General features: G+C 39.0%; 2 protein-coding genes across 5 annotated transcripts in view; one reads left to right on the top strand and one right to left on the bottom strand.

The window, feature by feature from the left end:
* The window catches only part of sclt1 (sodium channel and clathrin linker 1), a 15,778-nt gene extending 2,163 nt beyond the window's left edge, over positions 1-13,615 (bottom strand). The window contains exons 1-19 of one of the 3 annotated variants that reach the window (XM_075463535.1): positions 13,545-13,615; positions 13,137-13,184; positions 11,554-11,615; positions 10,142-10,194; positions 9,905-9,977; positions 9,736-9,791; positions 9,245-9,380; positions 7,422-7,544; positions 7,143-7,208; positions 6,343-6,413; positions 5,356-5,446; positions 4,962-5,053; positions 4,556-4,733; positions 4,280-4,378; positions 2,780-2,851; positions 2,582-2,656; positions 2,310-2,452; positions 1,190-1,382; positions 248-444 (exon numbers count right to left, since the gene is read on the bottom strand). In XM_075463535.1, coding sequence (XP_075319650.1) covers positions 248-444; positions 1,190-1,382; positions 2,310-2,452; positions 2,582-2,656; positions 2,780-2,851; positions 4,280-4,378; positions 4,556-4,733; positions 4,962-5,053; positions 5,356-5,446; positions 6,343-6,413; positions 7,143-7,208; positions 7,422-7,544; positions 9,245-9,380; positions 9,736-9,791; positions 9,905-9,977; positions 10,142-10,194; positions 11,554-11,615; positions 13,137-13,170 — 1,814 coding nt within the window. In that variant the 5' untranslated portion in view covers positions 13,171-13,184; positions 13,545-13,615. Of the gene's footprint in view, positions 1-247; positions 445-1,189; positions 1,383-2,309; positions 2,453-2,581; positions 2,657-2,779; positions 2,852-4,279; positions 4,379-4,555; positions 4,734-4,961; positions 5,054-5,355; positions 5,447-6,342; positions 6,414-7,142; positions 7,209-7,421; positions 7,545-9,244; positions 9,381-9,735; positions 9,792-9,904; positions 9,978-10,141; positions 10,195-11,553; positions 11,616-13,136 lie in introns of all 3 variants that reach the window. The other 2 variants (XM_075463536.1, XM_075463533.1) reach the window with 2 other exon arrangements.
* A 58-nt stretch (positions 13,616-13,673) lies between these two features.
* On the top strand, positions 13,674-19,103 carry c4h4orf33 (chromosome 4 C4orf33 homolog). 2 transcript variants are annotated; one of them, XM_075464485.1, is made up of 6 exons: positions 13,674-13,961; positions 14,294-14,487; positions 16,606-16,666; positions 16,767-16,818; positions 16,906-17,105; positions 18,274-19,103. In XM_075464485.1, exons 2-6 carry the CDS (start codon positions 14,307-14,309, stop codon positions 18,368-18,370), a joined length of 591 nt encoding a protein of 196 aa, XP_075320600.1. In that variant the 5' UTR covers positions 13,674-13,961; positions 14,294-14,306; the 3' UTR covers positions 18,371-19,103. The 2 variants fall into 2 exon arrangements, with proteins under 2 accessions (XP_075320600.1, XP_075320599.1); XM_075464484.1 differs by lacking the exon at positions 13,674-13,961 and adding an exon at positions 13,982-14,224.
* The last annotated feature ends 235 nt before the right edge of the window (positions 19,104-19,338 follow it).

Below are 19,338 nucleotides of genomic sequence, written 5' to 3'. Positions count from 1 at the left end.
CATATCCCTTGGCTTAGATGTAGAATTATACTTTTGCCTAATGCTTTACATTATTCTGAAACGTGTGAAAAAGTTAAATTAAGCCTGCCCTGCCCTCAAAGATCAAAACCAATTATCACTGGTTCTCAGCCTCGTCTGTTGAATGCCGAGATTTCACCACAATCAAGGTTTCAAGTTTTGCCCAAATACATAACATTTTTGTATCCTTTCCTTTGAAATGTTAGAACGCATCTGCACAAGTTCTTACTTGAGGCCTGTGATTTTAGTCTCAAAGGCCTGCACAAGGTTCTTGGCCTCTTCCTTCCAACGCTGAGTACTTTTCTGTTGTGCTGCAAGGAGGCGTGTCAGATCAGCACTTGAACTTCGGCTGATTTCCTCCATTTCCCTCACCCGTGCGTCGAGTCCCTGCTCTTTGAGGCTGTACTCTTGCTCCATCTGTGAAACCTGAGCGAGGAAAGCAGTGAGTGACGTTACGCACAAAAGTTCAACTCTACGAGTTCAAAATTATTTAAAATGGATAATAATTCATATATCCAATCACAAAATCAAAATGAAAGCTAGATAATCCATTATATTATCAAACAATGCACCCTGCTGTACAGTAAACAAGTGGCTACACTTTTTTGCAATACCACTTACATAAATGATTCAAATTTGTATCACCTTACAGTAACGTAATTTGAACTTGCAGAGTGTGTGTCGAGATGTTCTGAACACATCAGAAAAGTAGTGCTCGTCCCAGCTCAGCGCTCTCTAACATGTGCACAGGGAGCAGAGAAGCTCTCAAGAGAAGATTCTTTTCTGTTAACAGAAAAGAATCTTCTCTTGAGAGCTTCTTAATCCCAACCAAACGCTGTTGCTTCAGTTTTCTCTGCCTTTTGATGTCACATGTCCAAATAATTAAAAAGCATTTCGACTTTGTTAGGTTTGAGCACAAACACTTCCTTACATTCAATAATTCCTCATGAAAAATTTAAATCAAGAGAAAATTTTTGTTACGTCCATCTTGCTGGCCGTGCAATAAGGCAACCAAAGCACCATCTTACTTACTTTATTTGTTCTATATTATCTTTAAACCATATTCGATTTTGTTCTGTACAAATTTAAGATGGTTTTGCTGTGTACTTTTTCTGCAGCAGAAGTATGGATTGATTCACATCCTTCTCATTTCCACCTGTAATTAAGTTACCTCCTGCTTGGCTTTCTTTTGAAGCAGCATGGTAGCCTTGCGCAGTTCATCCATCTCCCTGCGGAGCTGCAAGTTCTCCTGGTGCAGCTGCAGCCGGTCCTCACTAACACCGACGCAGTCATCCCGGGCTGCAGTCAGAGAGCCCTGCAGCCGCCGCACTTCGTCCTGGCACCGAGACAGCTCTTCACTATATCTGGCGATGGATCACATCAAAAGGAGAGTAAGACTGTAAGAATTGTTATAGAATGGCCTGACACTAGTGGCAGCCTGCTCAAGTAGGTCTGGACTTTCTTTTTTTTTTCTTTTTGAAAACATTTCTGTGCTGGTGTGGATGTTGTGCTGCGTCTTTTATGATGCATAACCATGCACACAGGGATGTTGCTCACAGTTCACTGAGCTTTTCAATGTCCAAGTAATGCCTCGAATAAGTCCTCAAATCCAGATGCATAAAAGAGGAGATGTCAAGGATGCAGAGCAGGAACACATTGAGAGTTTAAACCATTTATTCCCTTTGTCGTCAAGGACATTGTAAGATCTTTGGGAGATAAAGTGGGCAAGTGTGGAGGGCTGACAAGGATGCAGCAGAAATACCGGGAATGACATGGCAGAAGGAACAACTGATAAGGCCTCTCTACCCGACTTTCAGCGCACGGACATAGGGACTAAGAAGCATCACTAAAGAAAGAGGGATTGCAGTGCAGTTAACAACAGATGGTGTAATTTTGCATTTGGAACTGTGAAGGACCATCTCTGCTCCCCAGATGTTGAACTGCAGGCTCCGAGTTTCTGAGAGAGTTCACCTGTGTTACCTGCTGATGCTGTGTGGAACATCTGCTTCATATTTGCCCAGCTAGAAAAATAACACCTCTCTTTCATCATGGTGATCTCCGAGGATTGCAACAAAACTTCTTTCTGCTACACTTCAAATTTCCAATAGTTTGCAGACTGATTTTTATCAAATTTTTTTTTTTCATATATATCCATCTTTAACATTCATGCAGCAGCTGAATAATTTTCCTTCAGGGTTTAATAAATTTGTATTGAATTTAACTGCACTGAACCCAAATGAACCTCCTGCCCAAGACACTTAAGAGTAAACTTACTGCACAGTAACACTTACTCCATCTCCATTTTTTTCAGTTTGTTCTGAGTACTTTGCAGAGTAAGGCTAATGTCTTCCTTCAGTCTCTCTGCATTTAGACACCTCTGATGAAGCGCATCAATCTTCTTGAACTCTGGCTCTGCCCTGCCTTCCTTATACACCTGAAACAAAAACACCACCGGCATTTCTAACATGACCAGCAGCACTGACTGAGCCCACTCACAGAGACATTTAATCAAACAGTATCAAAACTCTAGAGAGGGCGATAGAAGTCTTTTTTCTACAGATACCTTCTCCAGTTCTTCCTCTACTGCTTTTCTCTCACGCAGGGACCTTTCAATCTGAGACTCTTTATCTGCACACTCCTAGAGACAGGTGGGAAGAGAGTACAAGGGGTGTCATGGGGGAGGGTGGTTGCAGACAGAACAAGGAGACAAGCTGAAACAAAAAAATGTTTACTGTGATCATAAAAAGGAACAGGCTCTTACCAACTGCAGTGCAGACAGTTCCTCTGCCATACGATGGATTTGGATGTTGCACTGCTTGCGCACATTTTCCACCTGTTGAGGAAATAAAAGAAAATGGGTCTGTGGAGTGCAACTGCTTTCTCTTTTCTTCCATGAGACATTCTGTAGCTTTTAATCAGGGGGTTAGTGCAGCAGGTCAGCTAAAATGAACAGTTTTATACTTTTGCACATCCAGAAGATGCAAAATATGACATATTACATAAACACGTTGATGAAAGGAACGTTACATAATGTGCTGTAAGTAGTCAACGTCAAATGTCAATTTAAAGTAACAAGGCGATAGAAATTAAAACTCAAGTAAAATGTACAATAAGAAAAATACATTTCTTGACCAACTCTCACGGGACTTAAGACATCATTTTCAAAATAGATGAATAAGGATTTTGGTTTTAAACATAATATACTATGATATGCAATTTCAACCTATTGAATTTTTTGTTCTTCATTTCATTTTTAGTTTCTTTAGAGAACATGTAAAAAAAAAGTTTTCGTAGACTATGGTTCTGTCGAGGCTTTTAGAAATTCCCTGTAGTTTGAGAACGCTGTCTTAAAGGACAACTTCGGACTGATGGGTTAGGTAAGTGTAACAGAGAAGCAAAGAACTAAGAAAAAACAGAAAGAAAATCACTACCTCCCCCCAAATACTCAAAATTCCCTTCAAAACCACTAGTTACACAAAGTAAGGTAGCTATAGAGAAGTAGATGTAGTTATAGGCTACATTCAAACAGTGAATAACTGGACGTGTCTTAATTTTGGAAACTCCATCGCTCATGCTTCAAAGTAAGTAGTACTTGTATCCTCAGGTGAGTCGAAGGTCTGACTAGCACTTGTAGGCACTTTGGGGATTAATTCTTCATTACACATGCTTGTCTTTAGACTGAGTGGCTTTAAATAGGGATGAGGTGAAAAGAAGATTATGGTGTCTCACTTTGGCTGCAGCATTCAAACTTAACCTCCAAGTCAATGACAAAAGTATTTGGAAGGTAAAAAAATCATTTATATGCGAGTCCAAGATTTGCAGGAAGATGCTTTGAAATATCATCCTTTTTAAAGCCAAGCCAGTGACTAATTTGCCAGCCAGAGCTTCAGTCACACAGGGATGTATTAACAAGATTAAGCAGTTGAAGAGCTTGATGAAGAATACTCCTTAATAACGCATTAATCAACATGTCTCTGGCTGAGGTTACACAGGGTTAGAGAGCAGCGCCCTGCTTCAGCCTAGTTGAATCATGTGTTGGGAAAAAAAAAACTAAACCAAAAACTAGTAGCCTATAGTTGGTGGTAGTTTAAAAAAAAAAAAAAGAACAGTTTCTGCATCAAATCTTTTAAAATTAAAGTGTGCAGCACTGCCACATCACACAGTGCTTTTAACTAATCATTTAACAGGAGCTTTAAAGCGGATGCCTTTTACAAAATGCCTTTTGTAAAAATACTCATTCCACCACTTAATGATCGTGTACCTCTTTCCTGGTTCGGACTGCAGCTTCTTGGATCAAGTGTTTGATGGCTTCTTTTGTCTTTTCTAGCTCTTCCATCTTCTGTTTCTCTCTTAACAGGGCCTACAGGGAAAAGTAAAGATGGGAACGGGGACACATTTCAGGGGGAAAATGTTCCAAGCGGATGTGAATATTTCTCTGGGGGATATTGTAGCTGAACAGATGAAGATGAAAAACTCAGCCGTTAAAAAAGATGGGATAAAGTCAAAAAAGAAAGTAGGAAGATGATCCTGTGGTCACCTGGTCCTTCTGCAGTGCGGCCTCCTCTGCCACTTGAACACTCTCTCGGACTTTGGACAGAGCCTCGTACTTCTCTTCTTCCAGGGTGGTGCAACGTGCCTGGAGTTCTCCCACCTTTCTCTCCCACACAGTTTGCTCCCTGCGAACTGCCTCTGCCTCCTGAGATGCAGCTTTTAGCCTAAAAATGGAGAAAATGAGTGAGAACCAGCAGAAGAGGGAGAGTCAAGAAACTGCTGCTTGGCCTTATGACAGCAAAGCTCAGATGTAAAAATTTCATGACTTCCCAGAAGATCAATAAGGCAGCACTCTCAAAATTTAAAGCACCATCCTTTTAGTTGACAGCCCGCTCCAGCTAAAAGAAGTGAAAAGTGGTAAGTGGTGAATCAGAAAGTAAAAATGTGCTCACCTGGTCTCTAGCTGGCTCAAGGTCGTTTGAAGCTGTTGGAGTCGTCTGTCTGCTGCGTCCTCTCGGCCTTGAGCCTCTGCCACATCTTCCTCCTAGTTACATACATTATGACCATCAGAGAAAAACTGCAAGAACCACAATAATCTCCTGCAGGTTAATTATATGGACACAATTTTTTTCAGACAGTGGATGCTAAAGCCTAGTAAAAACAAAAACCCAAAATTTCAAACCAACACAGAATCATCTGCTTTTTCTAATGTTTAAGCACTAAATCAGTGTGTGATCTGTTCTGAGAGTCTTTCTTTTCCCCTACCCTCCCTACATATGTTAAGTGGACAACAAAGCATCAATTTTCCATTCAAATCCCATGAATTTTCTTTTCCCATATACCCACCCGTCTCTGCATCTGTTCCTGGAAATTCTGCAACAATTTGGTCATCTCATCCACTTTGGCTGTGGCTGTCCTGAGTTCAGCCTTGGCCTGTCTACGGGAATATACCAAAAGAGAAAGTGACTAGTTGCTGAGCAGAATTTAGGATCACCTGTTTAGATTATTTTTGCAAAAAAAGACAACAGTTTCTCTCATATCTGTAAATGTTGATTCAGAACACAACCATGATCTGTCTGAAAGCTTCTCAAGCTATTTGGTTAAGTAGTTACACTATGTTTGTTTAATCTGTACAAAAACAGGAGTGCAAGTGATTTTCTGTTTTTTTTTTTTGCCCCTGTGAGGTTATGCCCTGGACTGACGGCTAAGATCAATTACTTCCTGGAGTCTTAGCAACTTGACAGTGACGGCAAACAGAAGGAAGTCACTGACCAGCTATAGAGAGTCTCTTCGTCTTCACTGTACAGAGCGAACCACATGAATTTATACATTTTTCCTTTCACCTGAACCAAAAAGTGGATCTTAGAATTTATTCTCAATTAATATGTACAGGTAAGGCTCTTTTACTGCAGTATTTAACGTCTAATATAACATCTGAAGCAGTGCCACTTTGAAATAACTGGCAGAGACTGCTCACTTCTCAGCCTCAGCTGACTGATTCATGATGCCATAATGCAGAAACATCTGCAATCAAGGCAGCCTGGTAAATATGCTACTGCATATACCTAAGCAAACAGAGAAACTGCCAATATAATAAAACTGAGCAAATGTTCATTAAAATAGAGCATTTTTTTTCCTATGCCACGCTGTGCAAACTGCAATACGTTCAACAAACCTTTTCAACCATTTTTTCAGTCTACAGATTGGATGGGACATTGTTGTCAAAGGGGTAAAACAAGGAGTGCACCATGTGATACTCCTAGTTTCGTTCATTCATTCTAAACAATACCTTTTTGACAGCAGCCGCTTAGAATCTCTGAGGTGTTTGGTTACCTGAGCTGACTGTGGAGATCCTCCATTTCCGTGCTCTGCTCTGTCACCGTCTTCAGGAGCTGCTGGTTAGTCTGTGTGTGGCAGGAAAGACAAGACTTCCATTTGTGTGGCATGATTCCAAACGCACAGCTCCGAGTTAAGGTGAAAACCGACTTTTTACCAAAACTTTGCTAAAAAAAATAAAAACAATAAATGTCTATGTCCTTTCAGAACAAACCCCAAGGAGCCTCCATCAGTCATTCACTGCTACAAAGACAAATGTTCTCTCATGCAGACTGAAAAAGGTTGCTTGCATGAACAGTCAGTGAGTGAAAAGCCTAAGGCTTACCCACTCATTAAAAATACATTAGAAGGATCTAGTATTACTTACTATCTCATTACACACTGTATAATAACTAAAGTAACCACTAGGTTTGTTTGTGAATGCGCTTTGGATGTGTTTTGGTGTAAATAAATGAAACCATAGGAAGGTTGAACCTAAGCGAAGTCAACTGCTTCTAAAAAGAGCCTGAACAGTCTGGTCTTGAGTCATCTGTGACTGCAGGAGAGAGACAGAGTGTACAACGGCATGTGCTAGAAAAAGGAAAGCTAAGATAGTTAGAGGATTACCAAGTGAGCTGACAGTCCATTATACAAGAAGACGGTTCTGGCTGACTCCCAGAGGGATTTAGAAACCAATTCATTTAGTTACAAGATTAATTATTAGAGCAGGGTTCTTTTTGAGAAAGTGCACAGTATTTCGATCCCATGGCTAATTGGGAGGCAGTGATTTAACACGCTTTTAATTAGACGTTACTCACCGATTCCAGTTTCCGATTGGCTGCTTGGAGTTTGTAAGTGTGCTGCTGGAACTGAACAAGCTGATCCTGTGATGGCAAAAAGGCATTCAATAACATTTAACTGCTAGTAATTAGCTTCTGCTTTAATCAAGAATGAACAGTGACCAAACAACTTTAATTAACCTCCCCACTACGATAACGGCTCCATCTAGTGGTGAATACTTCATATGTAGATAAAGTATCAATGCTGTAAGGTAATAGAATGTGCTGGTTCTGCAAGTTAGTGTGGGAATAGTGAACCTTGAGGTGCTGTCTTTGAGCATCGTGGAGCTGCCTGTCAGAGACGGTCTTCTGGTAGAGCTGCTGAAGGCGGTCCAGCTCCTGGGCTGCCGTCTGCCACAGCTCCATGGCCTGCACCCGCTCCTGAACTCACGCACGCACAAAATATCCACTCAGATAACCGCCATGTCTTGTTTTTCTGTTGCTAAAAGATATAGCCATTTAAAGGTTTTCAGAAAGCATCTTTGACAATGTCCCGGTGCTCTATACTGAATGATCAAAACCACATTGATCTTCTAAGCCAGCATCTAATCAGCTTCCAGCCACATTAAAGTCCAGCAGTGCTGCCGCTCAGTAAAGACTCAATGCAATTTTTTAATCCACAGGAGGTGCTTTAGCCGAGGAGCACCCGTATCATTCAGTGGTCATTCTTGATATTATAATTTAGAGTTGTTTCACTAACATTTTTCATATTCTTTTCAAATGTGGCAGAATTTTTAATTTTTTTCCATAATAATAATAATAATAAATTTTATTTACGGCCACCTTTCACGACACTCAAAACAAGTTAAAAAAAAAGAAAGAAGATTTGATTAAGAGAAATTTGATAAAAAAAAAAAAATAAAAAAAAATAAAGAAGTAATTTGAATTAATCTGCTATGATTATTTACCATCTAACGTAGTCTTTAAATAATCTTACTTCTCTTGATCTTTTTTGATCAAATGTCTCTCAATCAAATCTGTTTATTGTACAACTTATAGGGCCAATGTGACAGAACACAAATCATCTGAACAACTACTCTGTGAAATGAAGATGACATTTCACATCAGTCAAAGAGTCTATGGACACGCATAACAATCACATTATATCTTTTAAGTTAAAAAGAAAATCCCTGTAGCCATTGCACATCAGCAGGATCCCTGTGTGTCTCCAATGAAAGATAGGGGCGTTGCACATTTACACATGCAGCACAGCAGCTGTTATGTCATGACTCACTTTTCTTTCCTCTGTCGAGGCGCGCTGAGACAGAGGTATATGATAGTTGTCCTTTGTCTGTTTCTTAGCATCATCACACAAAAACTACCAATCCTTATTTCATGAAACTTGATGTGGAGGATAAACAATGGAAGAACCCATTAAATTTTGGTGTCAATCGATCACTTTAATTCAAATTTTTTAATAAAGCATTGGTCTTGGCAGAGGATGCACTTGGAGTGATCATTTACTTTTTATCTAGCCATGCTCAGCAGGGAAGGTCTGACAGCTGCTGCCTTTAATATAGCCTCCTTGGTGTTACACTTTAGACATGAAAATCATTTTAATCATTTTTAGCTAATATGGCAAAAGATTTATGAATATCATAAATCTTTTTATGATCTTCTTGCCAAGGAAGCTTCGACATGCGGTCCGGGTAAAAACCAGGGATCGAACCACTGACCTTCTAATGGCAAACAACTGCTCCTCCTCCTGAGCTACAGCTCAGTAATTCATCTTGAGTTAAGTTTTATGACCCTCTAGAAATATGTGGTGGTGCATTTCCCTGTTCATGCAGAACCTCGGGCTGAAATTCTTTTGTTTCCTCTTTTTTAAACAGCAATTTATTTAACTACCAGCTCTTAACACCACATATGTAAGTTGTATGACATGTGTTTATATTTACTATTTAAAGGAAGCAAAACTCTGAACTTCCAACCCCCCGTGAGTAAACATAGAGGAATGAAGAAAATACCTGCTAATAAGTAGCTGAATCATCTACGCCATTACATAAACACAAGCAAAGCATCATTAAAATTCTGAGCTTGATCTAGAAGAAGGTAGACGTGTAAAACAAAAATATGCAGACCTGCTCAGACAACTGAACCTGCTCTTGGAGGTTTTTGATGATGGCATCCTCCTCCATTGTGCTGCCCTCCACTCCTGAAGCCATGGGCAGAGCATGGAGCTGCTTCTCAACAGCTTCTCTCAGCTCAGCGTGCAACCTTGAAAGAGGTGATGGATACATTAAATCTGCACTTAGTTTCATATGTCAAATGAAACAACTTTTATTACATTCATTCAAGCAGGACTGTATAATGGTCTCGATGCCTTCAATATCATTACAGAAAAAAAGAAAAACAAGGTTAACGTACCGCTCACTATTACCCGTTTGTGGTTGCACGTACCAGTACATTTAATAAAAACAATTCAAGCAACAAATCAATAATAATTCTCTGATGTCTCTCAGGTCTGAAAGGTTTGGTCTATATGATAGAAATCCATATTTGTCATCTGCCGTGCAACCACCTAACAAATAATGACTCTTGTAAAAAAAACAAAAAAATAATAATAATTTACCTTTCGTTTTCCTTCACAACCTTCTCCAGCTTCAATTTGACATCTGCCATCAGCTCCTGTTAAACAAGCACCAACGCACTGTTATCCAACAGTTAACCTGCAGACCAAAAGATTTTCACTTCCACGTCTACAAAGTAACAACATTTCACATCAAGACTTTTTCTTTTACCTGGTATTTCTGCAGCTGTTCCGTCATTTCATCCATGTGCCGATCGTACTCGGCTATAAGAGGAGCCATTATGCTGCAACACAGAGGAACGATAACATCACGTATGTGGCAAAAAGGATCTGCTCTGTGATGCATTCATAGGAACGTATTTCTCATAACTTTTTCTCATGCAGAATCTCCAGTGATAACGTTCTAAAAACATCTCAACGAATCAGAAAGTAAAAGTGTTCAACCGACCCTCTATCTGAGAGCCAGGGTGCAGGAGACTCTGCCCGCTGTGCGCCTTCAACCTATCAGACAGGTGACAAGCAGTGAGAAGCCTTTTAATCAACAAAACTAAATTACAGGTGAACAGGTTAAAAAGATCATTCAGCATAATTCCCATATAGGTCAAGTTAACAAGTTATTATTTCATTTATTTTTGCAAAGCTGCAAACAAATACTGGAACAAATAATTGGTCTCGTGTCTTCAGTGGAGTCTTCCAATTCAACTTTCCTGTTTCCCTTCACTACATCCGTCTAAAGCAAAAATGTCTATTTTGTCCTCTTGTTATATGAACCTTCCACCACACCTTTCCCCTCAACCCTTTCTTTACCAAATGTGCACAGGGTACAGTCAAGTATAGCTCACGTTACAAGATAAAAAGTCTAATTTTCATGTTGCAGACAATGATACTTAAAGGGATAGTTCGCCTCTTTTGACATGAAGCTGTATGACATCCCATACTAGCAATACCGAAGTGCAGACCGAGCAGTCCCCTGCTTCCGAGCAGTAAGCACCATGAAACAGGCGGCTGTCGGCAGGTGGCAGCGCGCAGTGATACGAAGGGAGAGAAAATAGCACCAAGTGGTTGTGAGGTCTGACTTTTTCCTGGAGAACGATTTTGTGATGCAAATGTATTACTTTTTTAAACACATATTGTTTTGAGAAGCAAAACGCTTTATTTTTTACACCCCAGCCAACAAGCCAGACTACCTTCATCAACGCCAAAACGAGGCCGGAACTCGGCTCACAGGACGCAGCAGGGGGTAATAACATTTTCTTAAATGATATTGCTAGAATGGAATGTCATACAGCTTCATGTCAAAAGAGGCGAACTATCCCTTTAAGTATCAGGTGAGCAAAACAATGGGAATTATTAGTACCACCTATTAGTATAGTGCAACATTAATGACAAGAGAGAGACTTGTCTGTATTACAGCTGAAACTGCTTGACAGATAAATCAAAATGGGGGCTGAGTTTTAAAACAAAAATTACACTCAGCTGCCAGTTTAACAGGTACAATTAAAGAAGATAAAATTACCATAAAAATTATGCAAAAGGGCTGGTACTAATTTTGCTCGAACAAATACAACATCACAAATTGCTTCCTCAAAAATGATCACACAGTTTAACTGAATGCTCTCCAAAGTAGTCAAATAAAAACTGAAGCCAAGATTTATTCCATTTCTAGTGTGTTAGACTAATCATTTTGGCTGGGTCAACTTATCAACTGGTAAACGAGTGTATATATAAACTAATCGAATATCCTCTCTTATGTTATTTTTTCTTAAATAGTTTACAAACTAAATAAAAAACAAACAAAAGATTTACCCGATTCATTCAACTTAAATACTTCTTTAAATCCACATAAATATGTCTCTTTACCTGAGGTGATTGAGTGCGGTGCCCATACTGATAGTGGCTAAGAGCTGAATTTAACCTGCGAACTGAAAACAGAACATGTCATCAAGCACACAGAACTTTGCAGAAGTCTGGAGTAACCCCTCATTTCTTAAAACACAGGAGGTAGGTGCTGTGATTTATTGAAATAAGTGAAAACATGAATGGAAACACATTACATTTCTAAAAATCCTAAACATCAATATTTGGTCTGAGTTCCTTTATTCTCCAACACAGTGAACCCTCTCAGACAAGCTTTAAGGAGTCTTCAGGAATAGTTCTCCAGGATTCTTGAAGCACATCCCAAAGCTCTTTTTTGAATGTCGGCTGCCTTTTGTTCCGTTCTCTGTCAAGATGATCCCACACTGCTTCAGTAATGTTGAGCTCCGGGCTCTGGGGAGGATTCATCCCTCCATCAGACCTGTTGCCACTGATTTTCAGTCCACTTCTTGTGTCCTTTGGCACACCTCAGCCTTTTCTCCCAGTTTCCCTTCCTTAAGCTTTTTTTTGTGTGGTTGTTGCTGTTGTTTGGTCTTCCACTTCTTTTTCTTATTTTTGTCCTCAATTTATCTAGTTTTATCAAATGTATTTAAGGACATACTGTACACTGTGCCAAGCTATGACACATTTTTTGGCTAACATTTCCTTGGAAAGCTTTATGCTCACTGAAAATGAGTGGCAAAGCAGCCAATGTCCAATTGAAAACTTTGAAAGACATTCAGAAAGCCTGAAGAACATTTGCTCAAGACCTCTCTAAAATATTTCAAGGGGGTCTGCCTGCTTGGAAGCAAAATATGAAGTAGTGAGGGGGGTTGCCCAAGACTTAAAGGATAAGACCGGTTTTTTGACATTGGGCCCTTGATTTCACATTATAACATGATGTTCTACTCACCCCTGCTTGTTGTTGAACATTTGGAGCTGTTCCGAAGATATTCGAGAGGCGTCTGGCTGCTCTCTTGAGATATTCGGCCATGAAACGGTTTCCTATGGGCAAGCTTATACAGGCACAAACTATGCTGTTTATAATTTATTAATTACTGTACATTAGCACTGATAACGTGGAGGTGCGTCGCTTACTTAAAAAAATCCGGGTTATTGTAATTTTGAATTTTTGTCGTAAAGTGGGTGTTACTGACGTCCTCGTCGTGCTACTGCCACAGACAGCCCACAGACCTGCTGCCTATTTATTCATTCGGCTAAAATTCAAAATTACAGTAACCCAGATTTTTTTAAGTAAGCGACGCACCTCCACGTTATCAGTGCTAGTGTACAGTAATTAATAAATTATAAACAGCATAGTTTGTGCCTGTATAAGCTTGCCCATAGGAAACCGTTTCATGGCCGAATATCTCAAGAGAGCAGCCAGACGCCTCGCGAATATCTTCGGAACAGCTCCAAATGACCAACAACAAGCAGGGGTGATTAGAACATCATGTTATAATGTGAAATCAAGGGCCCAATGTCAAAAAACCGGTCTTATCCTTTAAGCAAAGGACATACAGAAGTACAGACAGAAGTGAGAGAAAGAAAAAGATGGTGTGTGAGGTATCCTCCCCACTTGCTCTTACCTTGATCACGCAAAAACCCAACTTCTGTATCCATCCTTACTGAAAAGCCTAGACAGAAAAAAAAAAGTGTCAGCAACTTCAAACGATGATATAAAACGTGCTGTACATTATCGTTAAAATAAACAAAAATCACATTAGTCCGCTGCCATGTGCACTTTTTTGTTACTGTATTGTCTTTTAACAATACGTGAAGTTGGCTCACAACGTTAAAAATACCTACGATGATTAAAAGTTAGCTTTCTACCGTTGCTGAAGCAACGCAATCACAGCTTAATTTAGCTAGCGAAGTGTTATCGTTAAACAAACACCTATACATATTTTTGAGGAATGCGATGCTTAAAAATTATGTAAAAGAATCCCTGCACGAGCATTTTTAAAGGAAGCCAAATTCACGTTTAAGGTTTATACTTTGATTAATTATTCCGCCGGGTGTTTTGAAGCAAACAAATGCCAAACAAACAGCCAATGGTGGTTAGGGTGTGCACCGCTTAACTAGTTCCGTCTAGGTAATGGAAAAGAACAAAGGTTCCCCTCTGTATCGGGAAGCAACTGTCGGAAACGATGCCAAGTCAGGAAATACACAGCTTCAGTTTCTGTTTTTAATTGTTTTTATTACGCTTTCACGCTGAAATATATACCGTTTTTAACAATAGACTCGCATGGCTTTTAAAATGAAATAACGATATTACTCTTTATATTCCTGGCATAGTGCAGATTAATTAACCAGTGAGGTACTAGCGTGTTTCTATTGGAAAGGTCCATCTTCTAGGGATTTTATTGATCTGTCCAGTATTCAGCTCTACTCTCAAACCACAACCTCAACAAGTAAGCTTAACTTGATACTCCAAAGTGTCCACTATCAGGAAGTCAATTACTGTGTAGTTACTGAGTAACAAAACTGTACACGCCATAAACTGATTTGATAACATATTGCTTAAAGAGTCAAACAGGGAGTATATTAAGACTTGACAAGCTTTTGTGCAACACACTTATCTTGTAGCAAGTGAAAAAGCCTTTGCAACCATGGCGGTCTCTTATAGACTTCAGTTTTTAACATTAGTCCACATTCTGCTGTGCTGTGAATCTCTGTAAGTATTACTCAACTCACTGTGTTCTGTACAGCAGATTCTCATCCTGACTGATTTGTTTTCTTTCAGTCCCCTCACGCAAATGCAGTTTGCTATCCAGCACACATGGGACAGCAATCCTGTGAATCATGACCCCATCAGGATCGTCTTCTCTCCTGGGCAAGGAGGGCTGAAGATGCAGGTATTTGGTCCATTCTTCAATGACCCAGCAGCTCCTGCAGGGCCCCCCAGTCAGGCCTTCCCTGGACTCTGGGACTATGAAGGTGGGTAAAAAGTATTGTGGGCGCTTTATGCAAACTATTTCTGAATAGTTTGAGCTTTTAGGGACGTGTTGACAAAGCTACAATGAATGTCTGCAAATAAAAGTGTGAACATTTGGATGGAATGCGGTACATTGTCACACTGGTCGGTATTGTAAATTCAAGTAAAACTTTGATACAAACAAAATTAATGAAACGCTTTAAGACTTATCAGCCAAAATAATTTTTTCTTTTCAGAATTAGTAGTAGGTAATGTCACCTTGTGTAAATGAAAACTGGCAGATGTTTAAGCATTTCCGATGAAAGAAAAATGTTGTTGTTTTTTTTAAATATCTTTATGCACATCCTTTTTGAGGGTTTTATAGGGAAAATGTGTCTGCTCACCCATTCACCATAAACCTAAAGCTAGAAAAAAGAGAAAAACACCTCTCAAACTCTCTATTCAACGTGTTAGATATTTCCCTGTTTATTCTGTTCAAATGCCCGGTTCAATTCTTTTTATCTTGCTAAGATAACCATATCTTTGCTCCACTTTAATATTTAATAGAAAGATGGATACAGATACTCTCATTTCACTCTAACTCTTAGCAAGAAAAAAAAACATGTATCCCAAAATGTTTAACAATTCTCTAAATACTTATGAATAACCAATGAAAAACATCATAAATATTGACAAACTCCTGACAACATAATGGATTAAAAATGTATTTTACAAACTTCACAAAGGTTGCATTTATTGCTTGTTCAAGTTGATAGCAGGGTGTTGCACATGTGTGGCTTTCATAGTTGCTACTTATGCCCCCAAGTATCTTAGTAACTTGCTGTGTATGATACAATTTTAGGGTTCTCCACAAGCTGAAATTAAATTGTGATTGTAGTTCTATGTGGTTTAAGAAATGAGGGACTGGCTGTGTTTTCGAGACAATTATAGCAAGTACATTATGATTATTATGGCGATATGTGGCAATTAAACTTTGTAATGAGGTTGAGTAATAACAATCTGTTCAAACTGACCTTAAGGAAGTTAGATTTCTGGTTAACGAGCCCCACATATTTAGCCTCATTAATGCTACTTAATTGATAGGAAACCCATTCCATTATAGTCTACTTAGATAATGAGCATGTTGCTATGTTAGTGAGTATGCTGGTTACAAGCCCAAGAGTGGAGGACGCAGGAGCAGGAGATGATGTTAAGCTTTTATTTGAGGAGCAGAAGTTCTCAAGTCTCTCCAGAGAGAAACCAAACAGGCTATGGAAGTTATTAATTATTATATACTGTATATATATGTATACTTCTCCCAAAATGAGAGAAGTATATCTATGAAAATTTATCAAAATCAAAATCACTCCACTATAAGGAGGAACAAACAAAAGGACTATCAAAATTTAACTTTAACTAAATATCACTCCTGCTACGGAGGAAAAACAAAGAACCTCTCCTGAAAAATCAGAGGCATCACACTATGACAATTTATTAAATGAAAACTCACTCCAACTGGGAGGAAAAACAAGAATGCTATGAAAAACTTAAACTGGTACTTTAGCACGACTATTTTATCAAAGCTAACAAGAACAAAAAATCGCTCTTGGCAAAGATACAACAACAAGGTAATCTTGGAACTTGGCTAGAAACAGGCTTGGAAAAGGCGAGAGTGATGCACGTGAGACCAACTGATACAACACACTGGCACAAGACAAGGGGAGACGCAGACTCTTATGCACACAGGGATAATAGGGAACAGGTGGAATCATTCACACGACAATCAGACTGGAACACAAGAGGAAGGGCAAGTGACCTGAAACGAGAGGAAGAGTTAATATTTCAAAATAAAACAGGAAATGACGAGACATGACATGGAGACGAGACAAAAACCCCACTTGACCTCACCGCGGTGTGACAGCTGGAGCTTTTATCCTATTAAAAGTTTTTCTTCTAATTTTGCATATTCTTCCATATTTTTTGAACTGTAACTTAAAATAGATCACATAGCCTAATTGATTTACTTATTCTCTTGTTTTTTTTCCACAATAGTTGCTGATAAGGTTAATAAAGTCTCTTTAGTAATTCATAAATGTAAGATGAAAAGTCTTATCTTAATTTTCTTCTCTTTATCTTGTCAGTTGTGGAGTCCTTCTTCCTTGATAGCACAACGGAAAATTACCTTGAGGTGGAGCTTTGCCCGTACGTATCAATATCAGCTGTTTTTCTGTCCATGAGTATGATTATTTGTTTGTAGACAGTCACAGTACAATGACACATTTTCTCGTTGTTTTTACTTTAGACATGGACAGCATCTTATATTATTACTGTCAGGAGTCGGCCAAGCATTTGTGGTATGCTGAAGTCAAAGCAGTATTTTAATGGCTTTTTTGTATAAGGTGATAATTGTTTCTTACTTTTCTCCTTATTTCTTTCTCCAGCAACAGCTGCCCATGGTATTTACGACCACAATCACCGGGGATAAGTGGATGGGAGAAGCTCTAATTCCCTGGTCATACTTCCCTCCCAATGTCAACAAGATGAACTCCTATGCCATCCATGGCTCAGGAGAGAAGCGTACATATGAGGCTCTCTACTCCATCCCAAAAGAGGACATAGTGGAAGGTCAAAAGCCCAACTTGTAAGTATGCTGACTCATAGAGTAGCTTCAAAAAGCCCAAAATACTAGCTTATGAGACTATTTTCTGGGTATTAACACACAATTCAAAAATACTTGTTTAATTGTGCAAGTCAATCCTGGAGAGCAATTCCAAGTCTATTGCACAAGTTAACAAGAAGTACGGTATCTACCAAGGAAATGTACTGTCCCCACTGCAGTTCTGCAAAGGTCTGAACTCCCTCAGCCACATCATCACAAAGAACGGTTATGGATACATAGTTCGACCCACGTTTGTATATATTGGGACAAAGACATTGGTCCAATTAAATGGCTTGGTACTGTAGCTCAACTCAGCTGTGCATGTAACCGTACTGAATGAGGATGAAGGCTGCAGCCAGATAGAACACAGTCAACTAACTTCCCAAAGGGACTCACCACCTCACTGACAAAGTCTACTCAGAAAAGACGTTTTCACAGATCTATACACTATCCTCACTACCACCGTTAAAGAAACCAGTGAGTTTTTATAAACCACTGCAGCAGTTGTTTGATTATAAGATCAATAATGCTTCATGCAGAAGGTACCACCCATTGAGAAGGAGATTGGAAAGTATGATCTAGAAAGCTAAGGGGTCGTCAGTGTACTGAGGTAATTGAGGAACCAGTGAATTTGCTTGGAAAGACATGAGTTCCCACCATCCAGACACCTTCTCATTTTACCAGGTCAGTCTCTCAGTTATCATTGGCCAGATTAGAGGCGGTCAGTGACAAAGATATCTTCCAGTGACTCCTGAGTTCTCTGCATTTTGTCTCCTGTGACATAAAGATTACTTTTATTGCATCATGGGAAACATTTTGATGACATCATTAGGTTTTTTTTACATTTTTTTCTCTCCAGTGACAAAAAGACATTTGACTACTATTTGTAAAATGTTTGCGCAAGCTCTTTACTAATTTGTCAAAGATCATCATCAGTGATTGATGGCGTGAGCCGTTAATTTAATAAATGTCTAAAATCAGACTAATAAGAGTTTAAATGAGTATTTACATTCCCCTGTTTAACTTGCACTCTTGAGATCTGAGAGAAATTAGCCAAAAGGGTTGAGAATCATTTAAAAAAATTAGATGTACTGCACATAACCACATGTATGAGTGTGTGCATAATTATTTTTCTTTGTTTGTCTCTTAGCCACCGCCTGGAGTATTTCCAGAATTTCCGCCTGCAAAGCATTATGGGAGAGGATTGGATCCAGCCACAATCTGACCTGTGGATAGGAAAGCCTTGAGCTTTTTAAAAATGTAACTTTTCTCTTTCTCTTCTTATTTTTTTCTCATTTAACACCAACACACAAACTCTCCACAGAAGCAACAGGGAAATAGTGCAAACTCAGTTTGACAGGGAACAAAGGGCAATCAATCTTTATTAGTTAATGATGTAAAACAATATGACAAGAAATGTGTTATCAGCTTGTCAGACCATGTTAGACCTCACACACTTCTATGCATGCACACAGACACACACATTGCAAGTTATTGGACATCACATTAAATCGCCTCGGCAGAGTGTGACCTACAGTGCTTATGATGTGCTTGGTGACAAGCAATGCTCATTTTGACATTCAGCTCTTGTGTAGCCTGAATGTTTCACTTCAGTGAGATAACCCTCAACAAGTGCTTGTGATTTTTTTTGCCCTGAAATTTCGGGAAGACAGACTACTAATGTGAGAAATCTGTTTCTCACATATTCATGCCAGAACTTTTGGATTAGTGTTTCTTATAATTGGGTCACATTGGAATTATTTTACAACTAATATTGAATTATTTTACAACAAAAAATGTTAGCATTTTGTTTAAATGGTGCTGGTTTTGTCTGTTTTTTCCTCTGTGATCGACAAATGTCAATTCTAATTGTGATTACAATTAGTAAAAGTGACTTAAAGTACGAGCGTGACTGCACTCAAACCTTTTAGTTTAGTAAATTGTGCCAATCAATGTATAATAAAATAATTTCCACTATTATGTTTGGACACAGTTAATGTAGCAGAAGCGACAAGCTGGTTTGCTAAGGTTAGGCTCTGATTCGAGTTCCTCATTTGGTGGTAAAAACCTAAAAGCTGTATCACTTATCTCAACTTGCAAGAGGGCAAAATGTTAAACTACTCTTTTAGCTTTGCTGAAATGAAATATCTTGAGCATCCTCTTAATTATTTCAAATGTATTCATGAAATTATTTTTTTATGTTAATTAACCTGAA

Source organism: Odontesthes bonariensis, chromosome 4 (genome assembly GCF_027942865.1).
Source record: "Odontesthes bonariensis isolate fOdoBon6 chromosome 4, fOdoBon6.hap1, whole genome shotgun sequence".
Taxonomy (NCBI): Eukaryota; Metazoa; Chordata; class Actinopteri; order Atheriniformes; family Atherinopsidae; genus Odontesthes; species Odontesthes bonariensis.
This window is presented reverse-complemented; position numbering and strand designations above follow the sequence as displayed.

Bases quoted from the DNA above. Each gene is read 5' to 3' on its own strand.
- c4h4orf33 (XM_075464484.1), top strand. From the start codon at position 14,160: ATGGCGGTCTCTTATAGACTTCAGTTTTTAACATTAGTCCACATTCTG. The intron at 16,667-16,766 runs GTACGTATCAAT...TTTTTACTTTAG, and splicing joins CTTGAGGTGGAGCTTTGCCC to ACATGGACAGCATCTTATAT. The intron at 16,819-16,905 runs GTATGCTGAAGT...TTCTTTCTCCAG, and splicing joins GAGTCGGCCAAGCATTTGTG to CAACAGCTGCCCATGGTATT.